Raw genomic sequence first — 24,907 nt, 5'->3', positions numbered from 1 at the left:
ACTATAGAAAGAATGACCAATTTGGTAATATACACAACCTGGATTCTTCGATAGACCTTCAACGTGTAAAGGGGAGAGAGATATAATGATGCATTGTCGTCTGAGAATATTCGAACGCGACGTTTAAGAAATCATACAGTTTTCGTCATAGATAATCATAAAAAAAAAAAGATCGAAGACCTCGTCACTTTTTGCTTTGTTTCTCCCTCCATTTTCTTCCGAAAGTTTCTTTCAGCGATCTCTTTTTCCCGCGTTGTCTGCTTAGTTTCTAAGCCGCGTTTCTTCTCTCCAACACGTCAACCTGAATACTAGAATCTCTCCACATTCGAAACCATCAATTCAATACTATTCGTCTTAGATCTGATTTAGAATCCGTTGCAGAGCTCCAGTTTTGGTCAAATTAGGGTTCCAGAGCTCTAATTCGATGGAAACATAGGATTTCGAGGACTCCGGAGCTCTAATTTTATTTAAATTTAGGGATTCAAGGTTGTAACAATGGCGAGGGTTCGAGGCAACTGGGAGAGACTGGTTCGAGCGACCTTACAGAGAGAACAGCTTCGTAGTGCTGGGCAAGGTCACGAAAGAACTTCAAGTGGGATTGCTGGTGCTGTCCCTCCTTCGCTGAAGAAGACGACGAACATCGATGCAATTTTACAGGCAGCGGACGAGATACAACCCGAAGATCCAAATGTTGCGAGGATCTGTAAGTTTATTTATTTTCGTCTCGAATTTCAGAGTTTAGATACAGTAGTGTGATTGAAACGAACGTAAATTTTAGTAGATTAGATAATAAGTTGTCCAATGAGTTTGGTTTCTTTAGTGGTAAATGATGAAGCTTTATATATTTATAAAAAGATATCATTAGAAAAAAAAAAAGAGGAAGCTTTATTTGGGCCTGTAAGTTTATTTATTTTTGTCTCGAATTTCAGATTTCAGATACAGTAGCGTGGTTGAAAAGAACTAACATTCTAGTGGATAATAAGTTGTCCAATGAGATTGGTTTCTTTATTGTTAAAAGTGGAAGCTTTATTTGGATAAAAATGGGGAATTAAGGAACCAAATATTAAAAACTAACTACTCTTCAGTGAACATCAATAAAGACTAAAAGAGAACCAACAAATTACATATAAGCAAAGAACCATCAAGCATTTAAGCTATCCAAACTAGAAAGAAAATATACAAAACAATAGCTCCTATAGTTCATTAGAACAAAAGCCCAAGTATATATAGTGATCATTAATCAAAGTGGGGTGATGGCTGTATGATGAGATCCATGCTCCAGGGTTGCCACAATAGTCGCAAAATTCTCCCAATTCTTCAGAAAAGTCGTAAAATTCTCCAAATTAGGTGTTAGCAGAGCAAATCGACGAATTAATTAACTACTCCTCAATTAATCATAGAATATGATAACATTTTTATCATCCACCTTCATATTTTTTTTTTTTGCTGCAATTATTTTCCGACACAGGACATCTGCTCTGTTGGTGTTGGCTCAATTTGATGTTTAATTGCTGAGCGGGTTGGGCACTGTCTTACCTTTCACCAATTTTACAATTCTTTGAGTTTGCTAGTGTTCATTCTTAATTTGGTTCTCCAGTTTAGTGTGGCTTGTTGCAGTTGTAATTGTAATTATTTTATGTGTATAGATGTCATTACCAGTAAGCCAAAATACAATGTTAGGTGGTTGAGAAATCCAACCTAAACACTTGGGCACTTCTGATCATAGATATACGAGCAAGACAGATGTGGTCAGCAATTAGGTATCAAAGACTTATTTGCACCCTACAATAATATATCCTATTCAATACTAAGTCCTCACAAAATAAACCACGATCCAACAGGGTTCAGCAATCAGATGACTCTTGTGTTGGTATTTCTATGCCATTTATACAAATTGTCAATTTTTTTAGACTCATTTTTGGTACTGAACGTTATAACATAGAAGTCTAGTTTCTGTGCAATTCTTCGCTGGCTTTGTTATTAAAATGTTTTTTTCTTCTTTGTACTTTTGATAAAATTATGGTTGTATTTTTCACTAAATCACTTCTCTTGATGATTAGTATGCGAGCAAGCATATTCAATGGCGCAAGGCCTGGACCCCAGCAGTGCTGGTAGAGGTGTACTTCAATTCAAGACTGGTTTAATGTCTGTGATTAAGGTATTCCTCAAGTAATCAACTTCGACATTGATTGTCTCATATACAGATTTTGTACATGTTTATTGTTGGTGTCATTGTACATACGTAAAATCTGATAAGCTTTCGGATGGTTCGTTTATTCAAGCTTCACTTTTCATTTAAGCTTCATATGTTTTGCTGAACTTGTGGGACTTTAGCTATTTGCTGGACATTGTGCAGCAAAAACTCGCCAAGAGAGAGGGGGAAAGAATCGATCGTTATCGTGATATTGAGCATTTGTGGAAATTTTACCAGCTCTATAAGAGAAAACATAGAGTGGATGATATCCAAAGAGAGGAGCAAAAATGGAGGGAATCTGGAACATTCAGTGCCAATCTGGGAGAGTACGTGTAGCTTTTATGTATTTCTTCTTAATTTAACTTCCTTGAAATTGACTGTCTACTAATAAACATCTTTTCTCTATCAATAAAAGAAGAAAAAATGAACAATAGTTTGTGCATCATTCATCATGAAGACATATGAGATGTGCAAATTCCTTAAAAACGAGCCTACAAATTCCAATAAAGACCAAAACTTATAGAGTTGGAAGCTTATTTATTTATTTTCACTTGTTACTAATTTCTTCTTATGTTCTTAGCCTTTTTATGTTGTCTAAAGCCTATGTCTCTCAACATACAACACCCTTTTCATGGTTGTACCGCTATTATTAACTCGTGTTTTTGACCTTCAAGTTTTTTGTTGTTGTTGTTGTTGGAAAATATTCTCTTTTTTTTTGTTCATAGTTTTTTGTTTTTGTTTTTTTAATGATAAATTTTGTCAATAAGTATTATTATGGGATGATTTGAAGATTCTGAGTTCCTGTGATGGGATGTTTTTAATGGATTGGATATTGTTGCTGTTAGAGAGAACAATCACTGCACACTTGCTAAATTTGAAAACTTGTGTCAGGTTGATCCCTCTCTCTCCCATGCTTGTCCCCCTCCTTTCCCCACTACTTTTACCTGCTCGCTTGTTATATCCTTGAATTTATACTCCGCCTTATCAACAGCTTATTGGGTACCCCAGTCTGTCTATCGGACTATGATATTGGGATGTGGAAAAGTCATGCGGGAGTTGGTTTTATCCATTTTGGGTTTGTTTTTCTTTTGGTGTAAAGCGTTAAGGGAGTTTGGGGAGTCTTTCTTGATGATTTTGTGGGGAGATGGGATCAAACTTGTATTATAGAGTATATGTAATGGGTGTTGGGGTTCTTTTGCTTGCTCGTGCACTTCCGACTTTCCAGCTTTCATTATTTGGGTTTCTCGAATCCCATTTCCTTACCTTTATTATTTGTCTACTTCTTCAAATACGATTTTGATTGTCGATCATCTTATTTCTCGGTACGAGGATTATTGAATTTTGCCACATGTGCAAATCAAGTGGGCGCTTTGTTAACTATCTTCTCATTAAATGCAAGTTTGCTCAAGCTATTTAATCCCATTTTATTTGTCGCATTGGTATCTCTTGGATTTTACCTAGATCAATCATCTGGTTGTTCCACTATTGGCGTTCCAATTCATTTTATTCTGAAAGAAAATCTTGTGGCATTTGATGCTGTTTGTGGCCTATTGGGGCTTTTGGAGGCAGAGGAATGGATAGGCCTTTGATGGTAAGGAGCTTCCGGTTTAGGAGATGCTCAGCAATATATTGCTCTTTATTTGTGCGTACTCTTCGAAGAATTCAAGTCTCTTCTCTTCTATGATTTTTTTTAGGTGCACACTTGTTTGTTCAGAGTAATGTAATTAATGTTATCGCTTGGTCCCCCTTCCCTTTCTTTGGGATTTGTTTTGTTTTTCAAGATAGGTCTTCTTGACCTCGTTTTATATGCTTTTCTGCCTCCTACGATATTTAAATGTACCAATAAATAATTGGCCTTAAATTTGGTGAAAGGTTTTTCTTTGGATAGTGGTAGCTTGATCATATCCCATCTGCTCAACTCCAAGGAATCTTAGATCTTTCCCATGTTGTTTCGAAGCTTTGTTTTCTGTTCTTATCATAAATCTTCAAAATGACTAAATATTAGGGTGGGAGAGGTTGGTGAGATCCACATATGTGAGTATTAGTATATGATAACACTTAGGTATTCGATGCCGATGTTAGCTATATGTTAGCCTGGACAGTTATATTAGATGTCTAGTCATGTTGATGATTTTAGGGGCGTTCTCAACATTTTCAGAAACTTGGTTGCGGTACGTTGATGAGTTATTGTAGACTTGTAGTTTTGACACTACTAATATGTCCATTGAAAGACTCGGGGTACAATATGGGGTTATGTGTTTTAGAAACATGATTTTTAGATTTAGACGTTTATCACGTGAGTCGGTGAAAATGTCTTCTATAACTCAGAATTTTATGAAAATCTAATGATTTCAATATATATATTTTCTTATCGTAGATACCCCCACCTTCAGGTGAGACTAGTCCCACGGTTACACGCACTGCCCCCTCGAAAAGTCTTACGTGCAACTGGTTGAGTCAAGGGTCAACCAGACCCATTTTCGAAACTTTTAACCCATATAGGACAAACATTACCTCCCTAATATTGTCTGTTGAACATAACCCATATATGTATATATATTTGGTAAGTAATTTCATATGATATATTTCTAGTGCTTTATTTTTATAATTGAATTTCGCCACATGATTTGTACTTATTGAGCTTTTAAGTTTACCCTTATTTATTCATCTTAAGTGTGAAGAATATCCAGAGGAAAATACATTTTGGATTATTTTGGGGGATTGTTAGTTTGTTTTGTACTTAATTGAGGAGTACACTAAGTACTAAAATTTTTGAGTTCCTTGTTTCGTTTTCTTGGGGCATGGTCTGGGACTTTGACTTTATAAGATCATTCAATAATTGGGAATTTGATTCCATTCGTGGGTTTCTCGGCCGAGGATGTCAGAGTCTGGGAGTTGGGGAAAAAATGCTTTTCATTTCGTTCCTTCCATCGGGTTTTGTCTAGCTCTTTAAAGAGTTTTCCTGCTATGGGAGTGTGAACGCCACTTTCTTTATCTAGGTGATGGTTAGAGGAAACATTTCGACTTTGGATAATGTGATGGAGAGGGAATTTTTTGAATCATGTTTTTCTGCATTGTGTGGTGGCCTCAAAAGTTTGGTCATACTTTATTGATTTGTTTGGAGTGGCAGGTTGTTTTCCAAGCTCCATGTGGGAGGTTTTCGCGAGTTGGTCTCAAGTGGGTAGGGCTTCTTAGTGTTCACAAGGAGATTGTGGAGTCTCGTTCCTTTGCATTGTGTTGGGGGGTGTTGAAGGAAAGGAACATGAGTTACATGAGGGTGTTCGAGGAAAAAGAGAGAGGATCATGATATCATCATGGATGTTTTGGGTTTCCTATTCTATTGGAGTTCAATCTTTGCTGAAGCCATAGGAATTTTCTTTGAGGATTTCGTGGGTAAATGAGAGTGGGTTTGTAATAGAACGAGAAACTTTTAAGTTTTTTTTTTCCTTCCTTTCATTCTTGTTTGTATTTCTTCTTTTGGAGTGGTCATCTCGACCATTGCCCTTTAGCATATTTGTTTCATTCATAAAAAATAAAAAAAAACACTTACGATTACACTCAATAGTATATTTTAGGACTTTTACCTGGACTGACGGTGTGATCAATATTTATAATAGTTGCTCAGAGAATTATATAATTGTGTGAATGGAGTTTTATATAAATATGTATGGTCGTATGGAAATATGATTATTTTGAATTAAAGATCCACACTCCATGAGCGTATAATTCGGAGGAGATACTGCCAAATATTTCGTTGAAAAAAGTTTGATTTGAGTTTCTAAATCGAGATAAGATAAGATTATTAGATGTGCTGATTGCACCTTTTGGGCAAGTGGTTATGGAGGTTTGGGGTTAATCAAAGCCTTTGGAGATTGGTTATTGTGGCTAAATTTGGGGAAGAGTCTTTTGGTTGTGGAGTTTGGAAGGGAATTCAAAAGATTCTTCCCTTTGTTTAGGGATAGTGTGAGGTTTATGATCGGGAATGGGTCAAGGGTGAGGTTCAGGGAGGACTGTTGGTGTGGTGTTGTTCCCCTTAAGGAGCAGTTTTTGATACTATTTGAGTTGTCCTCAAAGAAGTAGGCTCCTATCTCCTCCTTTTTGTCATTCTCGGGTCATAGTGTGGATTGGGACTTCAGCTTCAAAAGATGTTTTAATGATTGGGAAGTCATCTTAGTGGCCAACTTGGTCTTGATTGTGACTATTTACCTAGGTGAGGAGGATTCTCATGTTTGGGAGCTTGATAGAGGCGGGTTGTTCAAGTGCTATTACCAAGGTGCTAGCGAGTAGGCTTCCTGAAGTGGAGGTTTGGGGTCCCTTAGAGTGGTTTTCTTCATCTGGGTGGCCTTTTTTGGGAAAATCTTGACTTTGGACGATGTAATGAAGAGAAACATTATCTCAGTAAATTTTTGCCGTTTCTGCAAGGTTGACAAGGAGATCATATTTTGATTCATTGTTAGTTGGCTCGAGAAGTTTGGTCTTGTTTCTTGAACCTTTTTGGTGTTGTTTGGTGCCTGTCAAGGTCGTTTCGTGGCTTGGTGGAGTTTGGTTAACTATTGGGATGAGTTTCTCAGCGTTCAAGAGGAAACTTCGAAGCATCACTCCTGCTGCTATCTCTTGGGGGATCTGGAAGGAGAGGAACATAACGACCTCAGAGGGGAGAGAAAACCCGGTGCAAGACGTTATTCTCTCCATTTTGGGGTCTTCATTGCTTTGGAGTGAAGTGTTTCAGAAATCAAAGGGAATTTTCTTTCAGGATTTTGTTGAGTAGTGGGATTGGGTGTGCAACATCACTGTGTACTTGATTTTTTCTTTTTTTCCTTTGTTTGTGTCTTGTTTCTTGTCCTTTTTATGGTCACATATCGACCATACTTTTCTTGTTAATAAATAATATTCACTTACCAAAAAAAATTGATTGCACCTTGAGAGCTAGGAAGGATTCCAGATCCTAGGACGTGATAGATGGTGTGGTGAGGCCCCCCTTATGGGTGCTTTCGCAACCATTTACCCTTTGCTTGGTTACGAGGGATCTTCTTATTAAGAATTTTACATTTGGAATGGTGAAAATATGTCTTGAGAATTTGGTTTCAAAAGAAGGATTATGGTTGGGAGTTAAATCGGTTTTTTACTTATCCCAAATTGCTTTATAGTTTTAATCAATATTTATCTTTTGGATAAGAGATCCTGGATTTATGGCTTATCAAGGTGTGTTTTACCTTAGATGTTTCTGTAACTGATGAGATTTGACCTTCTTGGGAGGTACCCCAATTTATTTATTTTTATTTAATTATTTTTTGTTGTTGTTTTGGAGTTTATGATCCCATCCAAGGTAGGTTTTTCCCCCTTCGGACTGGACCCCTCTGTAAATCCCTACCATTGATCACTTTAGATTAAGGAACTTTTGTGTGTTAAATTTATGTTCCCTATGTGATAGGAATGCTTTGAATCATATTTTTCTCCCTTGTCCTATTGTTCATAGAATTTGGTGTTGTATTTTTCTTCAATTCAATGTGGCCTACATGTTATTCCTTTCTGTTATGGATGAATGCTGTAGCTGGCGCATTGCAGGTTTTTCTTCAATCTTATTGGGGTCTTTTGAAGGTTTGTATGGCTTTTGAAGGCAACGATATCTCCAAAATATCATATGCAGCCTACAATCTTTAGTATTCCTCTAGTATATGATTTTTTAAGGAGTGCAAGAGAATATTCTTTTAAGGTCTTGTATTCTAAGGGGGTATGTTTCAAAAGAAAATATTATGGATCTTTCTTTAGTTGTTTTTTATTTTTCTTTCTTGTTTCAGGTTGGAACTTAGATCTTTGGAAATGAGAAGGGTTTTTGCTACTCTGAGGGCCTTAATTGAGGTGATGGAGGCACTTAGCAAAGATGCAGGTCCTGATGGGGTGGGGGGACTAATTATGGAGGAGGTATGCTTCTAGTTCTTGAGTTATTGCTTAGAGGTACACATTTAAGCATGCAAGAGTAAATTGTATTCTTCCCATGGTTACAAAGTCGGAGTACAAGTTTAAAACAACTAGGGAAAGCTTCGAAAAAAATGGGAAACGAGAAAGAAGCCACATAACATAAACAATAAACAATAAAAAATACATTACTCATTGGATTTTGTGTTTACACATGTGTTTTCTCATTAGTCATTCTTCTTGAGTCATTGGAACTCGATCCTATTTATATTTATATTAGAGCTTGCCCGTGCCTACGACACATGCATCCTTTATGGGGTTAAGGAGGTAAAAACGAAAAAAAGAAAATTTGTTTTTGGAGGGGTATTATTAAAAATCATTGAGGTTAATGGGGTAAAATAGAAAAAACAATGAAGTTGGAGAGGTATTATTAAGCAAGGGGGAAAAGAGGAAAGACAATAAAGTGGGTTAAAAGGGTAAAAGAGGAAAGATAGTAGGTGGTAAAAGTCGAGGGATATTATTGAAAATTGGGGGGGGGGGAGGAAATACACTAAAGTTGAAGGGGTGAAGAGAAAAGGCAAACTTGTGGTTGGATGGGACGTTTATCCCTCACAACTATAGCACGAGTGGGTCCCACTCTACTGCAGTTTTGTAGGGGATAAACATCTCACTCCAACTATAGTGGAGTGGGGTCCATACTACGCAATTTATTGTCTTTCCTCTTAACCCTTCTTCAATTTAATCATCTTTCCTCTCCTCCTCCCTTTTCCAATAATATCCCTTAAATTACTATCTTTCCTCTTTTACCCCTTTAACGTCAAAGAAGATGCGATTATGGCACGAGCAAATTCTAGTGCGTGTGTGTGTGTATATATATGAGGAAGCGTTCAGAGGCCCTAAAGAGAGCCAAACATTTTTCAATATATAGAATTTTCGGATGGGCTGATTTTTTGTGAGGATGATCTCTATGATGAGGAGATCGTTTTCTCAAAAAATCAGCCCATTCTAAAACTTCTAACCCCATCAAAAGTGGTCTACAAATAATCGACGATCCACGATTCTTCAACTTGTAACCTGGGGTTAGAAGTTTCAGAATGGGCTGGTTTTTTGTGAGGATGATCTCCTCACCATAGAGATCATCTTCACAAAAAAGTCAGCCCATTCTGAAACTTCTAGCCCATATTGAAAAATGTTTGGCTCTCTTTAGGGCCTTCGGATGCTCCCCATATATATACACATATAATATACATTAGATATTTATTCCAAGGCTTTGATATCATTTTGATAAGGAAAACACATTGTTGAATATCTATTCTTGATAACGTGTTTTCTCACACAATTATAGTTATGAATGCTAAAAAAAGTTAAATCAACATATCTTTTGTTCAAAATGACACGCTATTGAATAAAATTAAAAACCAGAACATTAAGATACTATCATTAAATCCCTTATGAATCATCGAATCCTATCTTTTTTATCACAAAATTCATGAACCAAATCACAAACAACCATAAGACCCCATTTAAAAAAAAAATACAAAAACGTGTTTAAAACGTAAAATGTGTTTAGGATGAAAGGTAAGAGATTTTCTTTTAAATGCTATCGCCAAAGATGCAAAATGTGTTTTTTAGTGACTGGTATTTTCTAGCGTTTTTTTTTTGTCTCATTCAATAGTGAGTTTTCACAATTTATGCTATATATAGAACTGATGTATTTCCAAATCTTGTGTTCAAGATGCTCTTCACTGGTCCTGATTCCTGTGAGCCATTCTTGGCTTATTAGCTCATATAACCTGAATGTCATAGAGTGTGTGTGTGTGTGTGGTGGGGGGGGGGGGGTGGGCCGGCGTGCGTGGGGGAATTCAAAGATTTTGAAGGTTATCTCTATCATTATATCATGTTTCTATTCAAACTGCCAGGCTCCTTTTGTATTTGTTAGCTGGAATTTGTTATGAATTTATTCTTGGCTGGTAATCACAGTTGCCTTTTATGGTTTATTTCAGCTACAAAGGATCAAGAAATCAGATGGGACATTGACCGGAGAACTTATACCATACAACATTGTACCCTTGGATGCACCATCCTTAACCAATGCTATTGGAACCTTCCCAGAGGTCAGTGTCAACCTCATTTAGTACAAGATTTGTAGTTAATGGTTTAAGGGTGTTCTTTTAGCTGGATTCATCCAAGATCTTGCTTACATATTATTCACTCGACGTCCTAAATATAATCAGTTCATGATGCATGTGATGCCTTTATTCACAATTTCAATGACTTAGTATATTCGTTTGCAAGAAGTGGTGCAATAATTTTATCTGTGCATGAGGTTCTCTCTTAACTATTTGGAATCCGTGATAGTTTATATTGTTGCTTTTTTACTTTTTTATTTCTTTAGCTGAATAGTTTATACTGTCAATAAAGGAAAGGACAGGAAAGAAAGTAGTATTTTTTTTTCCCTTTATAACAATAGTCTTTATATGATATTTTTGATTAATCAAAAATAAAATAAACTTGTTGACTTTGTTTATCTGTGCAGGTTAGAGCGGCAATATTTGCCATAAGATACACTGAGCACTTTCCGAGGTTGCCTGCTGATTTTGAGAGGCCTAGGCTACGAAATCTGGATATATTTGATTTGTTGGAGTTTGTGTTTGGTTTCCAGGTTTGTGTGTTTGTATATTGTACCTTCTGATCTTTGCTTATCAATTCATGCATGCCTTGGTTCCAAATATTGTGTGCTTATTGTTCTTTCCTGTGGTGGAAAATGCTGTTATGATATATTGATATAGAGCATAGAACAATTTTGTACCTGCATAACATATGTACTCTTTTGTACTCATGAACTTTTGTACATAAACACAAGTGCGCACAGACACGATGTATCCGTTTAGCTGTAGCATATCTGATTGATGGTGTGTGTTATTTGCATATGTTGTGTTGATCAATGGGACTTTTAAGGGAAAATTATAGCTTTGGAGGGGTAGTTCAAAACACTAGTTTTAGAAGTAACTAGGGCCCAAACATGATTCAATGCAACTTTAGCTTGGACACTCCCAAGGACGAGACAATAGTTAGGATTGATGGCAAGATCTTGAAAGAAGATTCTAATTTAGCCTTTTTTACACATCCTAATGAAATTTTGTTCCTATTTGAATGGAAAATTTTCAATATTGCATTATTAGAAATAGTGGGAATTTTTAATTGTATGAGAATAATGAGTGAAAAAGAAGGAAGATAAGGTACTTATTCTTCTTTTATTTTATTTGTTGCCTGACTATGCCTTTTCCATTGAAGTGCATCTCAATTTGAAAAAATGCTTGTCACTCCAAACAACGAAAAAGGTGCAGAATTCAATAATGTCGTGGATTCTAGTAGGCCATATAATTATTAGTACATATATTTACAGTATGGTGGTTCTGTAATTTGTATTTTCTTTACTGGGTTCTTGGTTAATGACACAGTGATGCATTCAACTTCTCTGCTTGCAGAAGGACAATATCAGGAACCAGCGTGAAAATGTAGTTCTCTCTATCGCAAATGCCCAATCTCATCTTGGCATACCTGTTCAAAATGAACCAGTGAGTAGTGCACTTGATCTGAATAGATGTTTGATATTTTAACTTGATCAGTATTATACATTTCTTTATAATTTATTATGTCTTGAAGTTAGCCCTCTGAATTGGGCTACATGAGAGATATAATGTGTAACTAATGCTAGGTTCAGAAATTGATGTGATTTAGTAAAGACATTGATTTGATTTAGTTCTTGAGGTGAGCATTTCCTACATTCTCTAATCCATTTCTTAAAAGTTTGACTCATCTTGCATTTTTTCCAGAAGATTTCTATTTATGTAGAACTTCAAATATTGAATTTTAGTGGTAGAACTATCGTGTGCTATATTGTTGGAATTATATAACCATACCATAACATCACCAGTCCTTTTTACAAGTAATGTAAATACATGTATTACACCAAAATTGCATGTTCACATTGTCATTATTATTGTTATTGTTACTATTTTTTTTTGGATACAAAAAATGGCAATTTGTGTACCTCTTCAGCTTTGTTTCTATCTGAGATAGGAGGTTCAAGGTTGTCAAATCTATCATCTGGAGGGAAGAAATCGCTCCACTTTTTAGGAGCTTCCTGTAATCAGATGAGATTTTGAGGGGCATCTTTTGTTTTTTTGAGTTGGTATCTGGTATTAGGAGATTTCTCAAAAAAAAAAAAAAAAAAAAAAACAAAAAAGAGTGAAGTATTTGGTCTTAGGATTAATCTTTCAAAAAGGATCATTAATCTGGGTTTTTGTAATTTTTGTTGCGAAGTATTTTTTTTTCTTACTTTTTTCCTGGTAATTGTTCCTTTTTTCCCGCTTTTTCTTTCGTTACTTGCCCACATATTTGGGCTTGGATATAACTCATTTTAAATAACAAAGGCCCTGGCTATGGATAGAGTGGAATGGCCAAATGGGGGAACAAGATTCGTTTAGCCCACCCCAAATATTTGGCATAAGACATTTTAGGTGAGTCTTTGGGGTTGGGGTTGGTGATTAGTTGGAAAGGGAATTGGGTTGTTTGAATATCGTGAGTTGGAAAGCATATTAGATTAGTGCCCTGGCTATGTTTGAGTGTCGGGAGCATTCGTTTCAAGAGATTATCATCAACATCCTTGAGTTTCTATTTTTCTGGAGCAAAGCCTTTCCAGTGTCTTAAGCGTTTCTTTTTTGAAGATTTTCCTTTTAGATGAGATTTGGTATATATGGCTTCTGAGTAGGGTAAGATTTTTGTGTGTACTTTGCAGGAGGTTGTTTTCTCCCCTTTTTTTTTTCTTCTTTATTCTTTTCCTTTTGTTGTCATCTTTGAGTGGTTGCCTTGACTTCCTTTGTTTCTCCTTTGATTTTTTCTTATATAAATGAATAACAGAAAAAAAAAAAATCATTGTGAATGGCCTCCTTTATTAGGCCTTCTTTTTGACCACTTGGAATACCTGGGTTCTTATAGATTGGTGTTTGATCTCTCTTGTATTTGGCACACTTATGCTTCGACAGTTTGACCTCAAATAATTTTTTTCATTCTTATTATCAATTTTATACTCGACATTAGGATTTTGCTACAGCTGGTCCAAGACGGGTACCGAGTGCTAGGGGTTATTCTTTGAGGATTTTGTTTTTAGGTAGTATCACATGGAATTACGGTTATATAATTCTTTCCTGTTCTTGTTGTCTTTGGTACTCTCTCTCTTCCCATGTGAGTTGTTTATTCTTTTTCTATTAATGAAGTTTATACTTACGAAACTTTAAAAAAATGCTATGCATGGTTGTGCATTCATATTTAAAATTTCCTTATGCTAGCCTTGTGCTATGGAGGGAGTGGTGAGGATACTAATTAAATTGTACAATCTCTCTGTTATTATTTGTCACATACAGAAGATAGATGAGAAAGCTATAACGGAGGTTTTTCTGAAGGCTCTGGATAACTACATCAAATGGTGCAAATACTTGCATGTACGTCTTGCATGGAACAGGTAGTTTCTAATACTTAGTTGCTTTTCGGCAATCTTATATTCTATCCTTCCATAAACTAACAAATCGAAAATGCCAACTTCCGCAGTTTAGAAGCAATCAATAGGGACAGGAAGCTTATTTTGGTTTCTTTGTACTTTCTCATCTGGGGTGAAGCTGCAAATGTTCGATTTATTCCCGAATGCATTTGCTATATATTTCACCATGTGAGTATCTTAGATTGCTGGTTAGTCTGCGATTCCCCATTGCCATTCTGAATTTTAATAACTTATTTGTTTGATTCTTGTACTTGCCTATCAAATTGTTTCTCTTTTATGAAATTAAAGATGTTATGGTACACAATACCCATTATCTTAAGAAGTTGTTGATCTGTCAATCTGAACATTTCTGGGTGTAGAAATGGTTTGGTCTTGGTGCATTGGTCTGACCTGATACCATTTGCTTGACATTTGTCATGGGCTGATCCTTTACCCCACAATCATTTGTTGTACGTTCCTTTGCATATTCATTAATCACTGTACCGCTTCTTAGGAAGGAACATAAACTACTAGTTCCCACTTCCGATTAAGATTTTGCAACTCTTTTTGTGTTCCTTGGGTACTCATACCATAGGTACTAGTGGTAACTATTAAGTTACAATGGGGTTTGAAGCTGATGTGAAAAATCACAGCTGTGAATCTGTGGTATTACCCTCCCTTCATCAAGTTGGAGATAAACATAAGCATCTATTAGGTTTTACTTATTTCACTGGGCTCAGATACTAAATAGTCTCTTATTCTTTACCTTTAGGGGTATTTATTAGAACCGTAAGCCCTCATTTCTTTGGCAGTTTGGTTTATATTTACACATCATGGACATTTAACCATAATAAGCTTTTTTATGCATCTTTATCCATAACGAGCTTTATTATAATCTTAAAAGGGTATCCATTATGTGATATGCAGATGGCAAAGGAGTTGGATGCAATATTAGACCACGGGGAGGCTAAACGAGCTGCTAGCTGTATTAATCAAAATGATTCCGTGTCTTATCTTGATCAAATCATTTGTCCTATTTACGAGACAATGGCTGCGGTCAGTGCCTTCTTTATGTTACTTCTCTGGTTTTAGTGCAAGTACAAAAGAACTCGAACATTATCTAGTTGCTTTGTAAACTCATCAATGACTTCCATGTTGAAAGTCAGAATATTAGCACCTACAGCTATAGTATGTCTTGATTATAAATATAACCATGTTGCTGACCATGGTTGGTGAAATTCCCATCTTCCAAGGACTGTTAAGGTGAGATTCATGAGCGTGGTTGTGCTTTTCAGGTCGACTAAGATGAATCACCCTTAACCATGCTATGGTAGTGAATTATTCTATTCACTTTCTTATGCTGTTGCCTAGTATTTGTTGGAATGCACCTTGAATGCTTTCTCTAAATTGATGAACATGACTGGAAATCACCTATTTAGAAGCCAGATGGTAAACTTCATATAGATTCAGGACCAATATGCATAATCCTTAAGAGATTAAAAATCTACAAAAAATTATGGCTGACTTTTGAAAACCTTGTATGTGGTTCTTCCAGCTCTCTCTCTTAGAGTTTACTTTCTGTTGACATTTTTTATTATTATTCTATCCGTTGTTATATTTACAGGAGGCTGCTAGAAATAACAATGGGAAAGCTGCACACTCGGCGTGGAGGAATTATGATGACTTCAATGAATATTTCTGGTTCTTGTTCACCGCCTTTGCTGTTCTATTTTAATGTTTAAATACTTAAATACAATTTTGTGGTCTCATTCCCAATGTGTTTTTAGGTCACCTGCTTGCTTTGAGTTGAGTTGGCCACCGAAGAAGGATTCTTCATTTCTGATGAAGCCTAATAAACGGAAAAGGGTTGGTGTTTTGGAATGACATGCCATCTTATTCTCCTCTCTTTTCCTTTGGATTTTGCTGATGCCACACATTTCAAGTTCTATGTTTGAGTTCAATTATTCATGCTCCATTTAAAAGTCCCACTTTAATTTGCACTCCATTGCTTATGGAGATAAAAAAGAAGTTGAATTTGAGTTTGACCATTTAAAGACGGTATTTGAATCCATGTTATCTGTTCTACTCTTTGCCTGGTACACTTCACAATTGCTTAGTGGTCATGTTTTCTGGTTCATAGGTTAGTTTGGTAACTGGATATTCCGAACAGTGTTTGTTTATTTACTTATGTCATGATAAGACATGTCTTTGTTTCTGCATTTTATGTTTATATGTAGATTTATTCCTTGCTTATGTTGGTAATGAAATTATGAGATTTAACTTTAACTTTTTTTATGTGATTAGCACACTGTCAAAACTGTTTGGGTTTGACCGCATGAGAAAATGAAATAACACTGTGTTGAGTGTATCTCGTTACTTCATACGTTAGCCTTTAGTAGCAAACAATTTCATATCCTGCATGTAGTGATGGTTACTTATATGATTGAACTTGCCAACATCATTGGCAAATGTTTTGTGGTATTTATACAATTTATTTTTTTCTTTTTAGATAAGTAGATGATTTTATTAAGAAAGGAAAAGGAGGTCGATCAACCTACCTGCTGCAACCTACAAATAATAAAAAATAGAGCCAATACATGCGTTGATTAAGCATACAAACCAAATTCCTAATATTTCTGAAACAACCCAAGCCCGATCCCAGCTAAACAACATTTCAAAGAAGAGACCTTTGAATTTCTCAAGTTCCTTACACCAAAAGAAAAGATTTGTGGATTGAGTACTCCTCTTAAAAAAACCTGGCTATTCCTTTCTCTCTAGATGGCCCAACAAAATGCAAAAGGATTCATACTCCATAAGATCCTTTCCTTTGAGAGAAACGCCAAGGACTGACAAGATTGGAATAATGATGAAATGGAATGTGGAAATACCCAATCAAATTGAAAAAAAAAAAAAAAGAGAGAAGAAATTTTTGACTCAAAGGAACAATGGATGAGATATGATGGACATCTTTCCCATTGGCTTTACGAAGAGAGTCGAAATTTGTCACAACATATACATGTTTTATGTGTGTTTGTGTCTTCTGTATATTTGTTTGTTATATTGATGTGGCAATGCTTCGTAGTTTGTACACATGTTCTTTATACAGAGGAAATGAGATTTATATTATCTTATTGGGCCCTTTCAACAAATTTTGTAATTTTGTATTTTTTCTTCTTCTAAGTTTGATGTTTACCTATTTTATGAGGGAAAATCATTTATCATGTTTTCCCCTTGAAAATTTGCAGACAGGGAAAAGCACTTTTGTTGAGCATCGGACGTATCTTCACTTATATCGGAGTTTTCATCGTCTATGGATCTTTTTGATCTTAATGTTCCAGGTTTATTTATGTGCTTTCATCACATGTTAGTTTGCTACTCTTGAATATTGGTTTTCTATTGGACAAGTGAATAAATGTGTTTGGTTGTATCAAGTACAGGGTTTGACAATTATAGCTTTCAAACATGGAAATGTAAACCTTGATACCTTCAAGGAAGTACTTAGCGTTGGACCGACATTTGCTATCATGAACTTTCTGGAGAGTATGTTTCTTTTGGCTGAACAAAACACACTACTTCATTGCTTTTTTATTTATTTATTTAATATTTTCCCTGGTTTCTTTCTTTTTATTTTTATTTCTTGTCATTGGTATGTTCACTATCTGTAGGTAGTTTAGACGTCATGCTTACATTTGGGGCTTACACAACAGCAAGAGGCATGGCGATCTCAAGGCTTTTTATTCGTTTTTTTTGGTTTGGCATCAGTTCAGTTTTTGTAACATTCATCTATCTGTGAGTCTCTGACTTTTTAAAGTCATCTGTTGATGATAATTCCCCAAAACTTCATTATTACTTCCCAGTTCCTGTAATCATGTAATGATTTTCTGTATTTAATATTTGCTTTCCAAAATAAATTTCAGGAAGCTTCTGGAAGAGAGGAATGACCGGAACTCAGATTCCTTCTATTTTCGGATTTACATTCTAGTGCTAGGTGTTTATGCCGGTATACGCATATTCCTGTCATTGTTGCTTAAGTTTCCAGCTTGTCATGCTTTGTCAGATATGTCTGATCGATGGTCCTTCTTTCAATTCTTTAAGTGGATATATCAGGTACTTGCCGTCCAAATTTTTTTGTGTGAAGAATGTTCACCAAATTATACTTTGGATCTGGAATGTGCTTGTTGAACGATGTTGTGGTCATTTTCAGGAGCGGTACTATGTAGGTCGTGGATTGTTTGAAAGTACAAGAGATTATATGAGGTTTGTTGCGATGCTGTAAACCTCAAGATTTTGTTGTTTAATTCTTCTCAGCTGTTGGACTTCATTAATTTGAAATATTCAGCCTCCAGGGTTTTATTTTTGTTACCTTATAAAGTTCTTCTGTAGTTGCCTTTTCTAGTGATGTTTCATTTGGTCTTCACATGAAGCTTAGGAGCGAGGTATAGTTAAAATCTTTTGAAACGTAGGTTGCTGATCATCAATATACCCATATTTAGGAGAATCCTATCTTGACGCTCTGCAGTGTTGTCTGCTAGAGGAATTTCAGGCACTAGCATGTGGAGAATGATAGTTTATCATCCTGAAATCCAAGCAAAGAAAACCTGATGCATAGTACACCCTACCTTGATTGCCTTTTAAGTATTTTTTGGCCATTGTATTAATCTTCCTTTCTATTGCTTGATTTCCTTGAGACTTCTTTCGAATAAATTCATTTATTGGCATAACTCATCAATGGAAATGATGAAGCTATCACGATTACACCTAGGAATTTCCAAGAATGCTCACACACACCATCATGAAACTGTTCTATGGGGCTCACCTGAGGGTGGATCAAGGGATGACTTCTGGTGACAATGATTTTACCTTAGAAATCGTTCTCACAAAAATCAGTACGTTGTGGAGGATGCCCTGTAATTAATTAAATGGGGATCGATTGAATAGGGAGATGGAAATGGGTGGTCAGGGAGATGTCTGGAGAGAGAGGAAGTTGGGGGAGATGGAGAGGATGGTGTAGGGGTAAGTTCCGAGAAGGGAGGTGAGTATACTCGTAGCTTACAATTTGAATCCTTCACGTGGTATGATTAAGGCCAAAACATGAGGTCTTGGAGCCAAAACATGAGGTCTTGGAGTTAGGTTGTCAAAAAGGTGTTTGTGGACTATAAGACAAAAATCATCTTATGGAAAGTGTCAAATCTCGAGGAGTTGAATGGTAGGGTGATTGGTGATCTTTGGGACTGCAGAGAAGTTGATTAGGTGTATATCTTAACAAGGGCTCTTTTGGGGCCGCCATTTTTTTTCCCCTGATAAGTAAAATTCATTAAAATGAGGAAGGGAGGATGACCAAACCCACAAGAGTAATATTGCACATCCTATCACATTGACCCAAAATATCCTCATAAAATTTCATAAATTCCTTAAATATCTTACTCCAAAATAAAAAGAACCCCAAGATTGAGATAATGATGTCATGGACCGAATGCTCCTAATCATTGAAGACACGATAATTTTTTTCCCTCCAAATCTCCCAACACACAATGAAAGGGGTTTAGCTCCACAAAATCCTTGTAGTTGCTTGGAAGGCAAAGCCTAAATGCAACCAACTTTCAAACATGGACCTTATGGTCATTATTAGACAAGCAGGAGTGCCAAAGAGACAAAAAAGAGCTTTTAGATCTCTTTTGTCAACTTACAATGGATGAGAATATGAACCACTGACTCCTCGATCTATTTACACAAAAGGCAAAGGTTAGAATAGTGGAACCCTTCCTAATTAGTTGAGGGAAAGGAGCAACACGAGCAAAGTCTCATAATATCAATCTTGGGTTTGTCTTTCTGGGGAAAAGTTTTTAAAGAATTCAAAGGGGGTTTTTCTTTGAAGATTTCTTAGTGAGATGAGACAACGTTTGTAGTTTTTCCTTGATGTAATTTTGTTTTGTTGCTTGTTTTGGGCTGGTCGTCTCGATTATCTATCGAAAAAGAAAAAGAAGTTGATCCAACATGAGGGTCTTGCCTAACATCATTGACCAAATAAAGAAAGATCTCATGGACGAAACCTCTCTTGGAGGCAATTCCATAATGGATTTATATAAAGACTTAACTGAGAAGATCCCATCTCAACTAGCATCCCATAGCCACCTTTAATCCTCTTCCAAATGGAGGTGTATTTAAGATAAACAATTAATCAACTAAGCCACAAGGTCGACCTCCTAATCATTAAAATACCTTCTAAAACCAAAATCCCATGAAACCTTCTCACTCGACTTGATAAGGAAGGTAACAACCTCAAAATCTTTCTACTGAGACATAACATTGGGAATTGTTCCACCTATCTTCGCAGAGTAGCACCACCTATTTTCCTAGAACTGTACTTGAATCTTTCCTATTGTAAACCCACTCTTCTTTGGAAGGTTCAATAAAACTTTGGTAAACTAATGAAGTTGCAACGATCTCCACGTTAGGCACTCACGCTATTGCAAATACCTTGCTCTTTGGAAGATTTAATACTAGCCCTGAGACTACCTCAAAACAATATCGAACCCCACTTTGGAACCTCAACTGACTAAGCGAGGCATCGAGAAGTTCAAGCATGTCATCGACAAAATGTAGATGAGCTACTACTAGACTATTCCTATCAATTGCAAAGCTTGATATGTCCTTGTTATCTTCTTCCCTTGACTACATTCTTCCTAAAGCCTTTGCTACAATGATAGATAGATAGGGGCTAAAGTATCCCTTTGTTAGATAATAAGTTCAAGACAAAGTAGGGGGAGGAGCCATTGGGTTGGAGTAGTGTGGCTGCAGTAGGCCTTATGGTTGTGGGATCTGGAACGACATTCAAAAAGTGGCTCCCACTTTTGAGAATTTTATTAGGTTTAAGGTGGGGATAGGAGACAAGGTTAGGTTTTGGTAAGATTGATGGTGCGGTGATTCCCCTTAGAGAAAAGGATGCTTGTCTCTTCCTTTCTATTGCGAACGGGTTATGATGTGTTTTGGGACTTTAGATTTAGAAAAAAACTTAAATGATTGGGAGATTCCAATGGTGACATTACTTTTTAAACTTTTACCTTCTTTCTAGTCTCCTATCCTTTCGGAGGATACCTGGACTTGGGTGGGCACTTCCAATGGGAATTTAATGAGAAGTCGTTTTGTTCCCATCTTGGTGCCTCTGTGGACAAATCTTTCCCGTAGCTTCGGTTTGGCCCCCGTTTCTTCCTTCAAAAAATTCCTTCTTATAGCTATTGGCTTTGGATAAGATTCTCATCCATGATCATCTTAGATCGAGGGTTGTGGTCCTTGTGTATTTCTGTTTTCTTTGCAAGTCTAATGGAGAGTCTGTAAATCATCTCCTCATTCCTTGTGGGGTGGCTAATCAGTTTTGGTCTTACTTCCTTTCCTTGGTCAATTTCTCTTTGTGTGCCCCTCTCGCAGTCATGGTGTTGCTCATTGTTGGAGGTCAAAGACTTTGTTGGAAGAAAGAGGATTCTTTGGAATTTTATTCCGTTGGCTATTTGTTGGGGCCCCTGGAAAGAAAGGAATGGGCGAATCTTTGATGGGAAGGAGAATTCTCTGTAAAAATAATCTTTAGCACTATTTGTTGTTTTATTGGTGTAAGCAATTTCACGAATTTAGGGGGTTCAGGTTTGAAGACTTTCTGTTTAGGTGGGATCTTGCTTGTAATGGGTGATCCTTTTGTGGGGGATGGGTGGTCTGGTTGTTGTTTTTTTTGTTTATTTCTTTTTTCTCTTTTGTTTCTTCTTCTTTAGCTGTTCTTCTTTGAGGACTCCTTGTCCTCTTCTTAATAAATTCTTTGGTTATATAAAAAATGATAATATTTTTATTCTTATTTTTTGGGCTATCTTTTTAACTTCTTGTGGTTATCTTATTTGTTTTGTTCACATTAATATCAGTCATGTATATTGTCAAGATCTTACTATAAAGACTTCTTAGCTAATTTCTCATGTTACAAAATTTTATTTGTTTCTATATTGAACTAAGTATTGTCCCAAAATGCAGATACGTGCTTTTCTGGTTGGTGATCTTTTCATGTAAATTTACATTTGCCTACTTTCTCCAGGCAAGCCATAATGCCTTAGCTCTATATTTAATTTCAAATTTTCAACTGTCCTTATTTTATTGCTGTCTCATGTCAAACATTTTGCGGTGGACTGTACCTGTGAGTAACAATTAGATTTTATTATTCACTTATTCCAGATTAGACCCCTAGTACGGCCAACACATATTATTGTCAACGACCTCCCATCCTTGAAATACTCATGGCATGATCTCTTCTCAAAAAGTAAGTTCTGTTTATTTGTTTATTTATAATTTTTAGATCCAAGTTATTATCTTGTTTTTATTGAAAGCACACTATACCAATCTCATCATAATAGAATTCCACATTTCATTGAATAATGTTACCGATACAACGTGAACAAGGCAAAACTGTGTTATTCAAAACAACCCCATAGTCAATTTCATGAAAATTGTAATGATATTCTAGTAATGGTTGTTGATTAATTGAAGAATACAAATTTTCCCTTAAAGCAATATGATGAAGCCATAGAATAACACTTGGGGTGTGTTTGATTGCACATGGAAAATAGGGTGAAAAATCGTGCATTTTCCATGAGTTTGATTGGTTTGTGTCATGGAAAATATTTTTCCACCCTCTTCAAAAAATCCAGCAAAATGTGGATTTCATTTTCCCACCTATATCTATTGGAAGATGACATCATGGGAAAATGAAATCCACCTGCAATTTCATTCTTCAAATCACAACCCTAATCTCAACTGTTCTTCACCACACCACCACCATAGCCACTATCATATTTGATCGTCACCTCCCTCGGCGTCATTGCTGTCCACCTCCCTCCTCCCCTCTCTCCCTTTCTTTCTCTCTCTCCTACTTCCTTAAAATTTCCTCCCTGGTTTTGTCTAGGTGCAATCAAACAATGGAATTTGATCTTCCAACCCTACCCATTTCCAATCACCTTTTTTTTTTTTTCATGGAATTCAAATTCCATGGAAAATGACTTTCCATGCAATCAAGCAGACCCTAGGTGTGTTTGATCGGTGGGAAAATTAATTTCCAGGGAAAATACAATTTGCATCGTTTGTTTCCCCATTTGCCGAGAATTTGACTTTCTCACCAATACCGATTTTCCCATGGGCAAGAAAATTTGAGGCTGACTCTCTTATTTTGATTCCCCCAATTCTGATCAGTCATTCATTGGAATCCGGTTTTCCATGCGTGATCAAACAGTGGCAAATGATTTGCTGAGCAGTTCGGCAAATTGTTCACTCTGCAGACTACATTTCTATTAATCAAACACAACCTAAGATTAAGTTAACATCGAGTATTCAAACTTGGTGATGATCAATATTCCCTCATCTACTTTAGGCTGACTGGAAAGAAAAATAGGAGTACAAGATAGGAGCATATTTACCTAATTTCACATTTTATGTTCTGTATACTAACTCTAAGATATAGGCTGCCATCTGAATTTCTCTTCTAGGTACATAAATAATGTATCTTCAGTTGGTGCAGGTTGTTAGGATTGGTATCTTTTCCTTACTCGTCCCTTCCTTTGGAGCGTGTACATATTTTTGTTATATTGTTGATTACTCTATCACAGTTGCCTCTTAGCGTGTCTCAATTCAGACAATAATGTCTGTCTTGATGATTGTTTGCTTTTATTGTTATTTTCTGCCATTTCTTGATTGAATATCAATTTATGCACATAATCTTCTTATTAGATTGCTGAAAGATATTAGTTTCCATTTGCTGATTCATGCTTGTGATGTTTTTATGACAGACAATTATAATACCTTGACGGTTGTTAGCCTATGGGCGCCAGTTGTGGCTGTGAGTATTTTCTATTTTTTTTCCTTTGATAGAAGTGGTAAATTTATTCAAATAGAAAAAAAAAATCTCACTGTAAGTTGAGATAACCTACGAGGATTAAGAGAACAGAATTATCAAAAGAAAAACATAGAACATAAGCCTATCCATATCCTTGTAATGATGAATGAAGACACAATCCTCAAAGACAATGCCTTCAAACTCATCATGGATTTTTCCCCAAAAAATGAATTTGCTTTCTCCATTAGGATGGATCACGAAGGTTCACTTCTCATCAAAGTGCTTCTATTCTTTCTTTCCAAATAGTACAACAAACTGCAAAAATGGAGGATTTTCTGACAAGTCAGGCCTTTAGCATCAAACACATGAGAGGACCAACTACTAAATAGGGAATGAATGGAAGAAGGGGGTTTGTTCCATTTTGAATGAGGAAAGGAAATATACTGTATGAGTAGTTGTTATCATCCAGTGTTGAAGTTGTCCAAAATCTCATCCGAGAAAGATGGTGTGACTGAGACTCATCAACTTGCACATTGTTAGAAAATGAGATGTATCACATAATTGTGAATGTGATACAACATATTATTAACAAAACAATTGAAAGTTAGGATGCTAGATCTATTTAGTAGGTTAGTACATCAATTCATATAATTTAGAATCTTCTAATTAGTGTCATAATAATGAGCATTTTCTAAATAAGGCATCTTAGGTTCATTAGATTTTCTTTATCTATTTTTGGAGTGTTGTAATGTTCTATGTAAAGGCAATAGGGTTGATGCAATCTAGTTTCTTACCCCCCCTCCCTGTTTTTTTTTTTAATAGGTAAATGCAACTTGTATTAAAATTTGGTCAAGGAGACCAACAAGAAAGAGTCCCAAAAAAAAAAAAAAAAAAAAAAACTGCCCGGACACTAAGGCAATCTACAAACCCAATCCCACCTCCCCCTTAAAGTCTTCAAAGAAGACACCTCTAAACTCAACAAAAACTTTACACCAAGAGTATAGAAAACCTTTAATAGAAACAAAAAAAATTCCTCTAGAGAAGCTTCTAATCCGTCAAACACTCGATGGTTCCATTCTTTCCAAACTTCCCAACAAACTGCAAACGGAATAATGGATCACAGAATTCGTTTTGCCCCTCCCATACTCGCCCAAGACTCGAAGAGGGACTTCACCGATAAAACAATCTCTTAATAAGATAATGGAGCAACTCATCCCACAATATGGGCTATTCTTGTCATTACTCTTGGTCTGCCTTCCTAATGGTGGTCATCATCATCGTTGTCCATTGGGGCTCACCTCCTTTGTCATGTTCTTTTAATTCTTTTCTTGTCCTTACTTTTGTTCTTTTCTTTTGTTATTTTGATGTTAGGGGAAGTCTCCTATTGGCATCTATATTG

At 36.1% G+C, this 24,907-nt stretch overlaps 1 protein-coding gene across 1 annotated transcript in view; it reads left to right on the top strand.

The window, feature by feature from the left end:
• Positions 1 to 84: 84 nt before the first annotated feature.
• The window catches only part of GSL8 (glucan synthase-like 8), a 41,987-nt gene continuing 17,164 nt past the window's right edge, over positions 85 to 24,907 (top strand). Inside the window, exons 1-20 of the mRNA XM_086453128.1 lie at positions 85 to 703; positions 2,061 to 2,158; positions 2,357 to 2,520; positions 7,993 to 8,116; positions 10,114 to 10,224; positions 10,647 to 10,772; positions 11,599 to 11,688; positions 13,537 to 13,634; positions 13,721 to 13,838; positions 14,577 to 14,705; positions 15,274 to 15,350; positions 15,437 to 15,515; positions 16,895 to 16,987; positions 17,087 to 17,189; positions 17,315 to 17,438; positions 17,567 to 17,756; positions 17,854 to 17,906; positions 21,660 to 21,720; positions 21,858 to 21,942; positions 23,462 to 23,511. Coding sequence (XP_086309254.1) covers positions 496 to 703; positions 2,061 to 2,158; positions 2,357 to 2,520; positions 7,993 to 8,116; positions 10,114 to 10,224; positions 10,647 to 10,772; positions 11,599 to 11,688; positions 13,537 to 13,634; positions 13,721 to 13,838; positions 14,577 to 14,705; positions 15,274 to 15,350; positions 15,437 to 15,515; positions 16,895 to 16,987; positions 17,087 to 17,189; positions 17,315 to 17,438; positions 17,567 to 17,756; positions 17,854 to 17,906; positions 21,660 to 21,720; positions 21,858 to 21,942; positions 23,462 to 23,511 — 2,181 coding nt within the window. The 5' untranslated portion in view covers positions 85 to 495. The remainder of the gene's footprint in view (positions 704 to 2,060; positions 2,159 to 2,356; positions 2,521 to 7,992; positions 8,117 to 10,113; positions 10,225 to 10,646; positions 10,773 to 11,598; positions 11,689 to 13,536; positions 13,635 to 13,720; positions 13,839 to 14,576; positions 14,706 to 15,273; positions 15,351 to 15,436; positions 15,516 to 16,894; positions 16,988 to 17,086; positions 17,190 to 17,314; positions 17,439 to 17,566; positions 17,757 to 17,853; positions 17,907 to 21,659; positions 21,721 to 21,857; positions 21,943 to 23,461; positions 23,512 to 24,907) is intronic.

The sequence above is a fragment of the Akebia trifoliata genome, chromosome 9 (assembly GCF_017979445.1).
Source record: "Akebia trifoliata isolate Shusen 1 chromosome 9, ASM1797944v1, whole genome shotgun sequence".
Taxonomy (NCBI): Eukaryota; Viridiplantae; Streptophyta; class Magnoliopsida; order Ranunculales; family Lardizabalaceae; genus Akebia; species Akebia trifoliata.
This window is presented reverse-complemented; position numbering and strand designations above follow the sequence as displayed.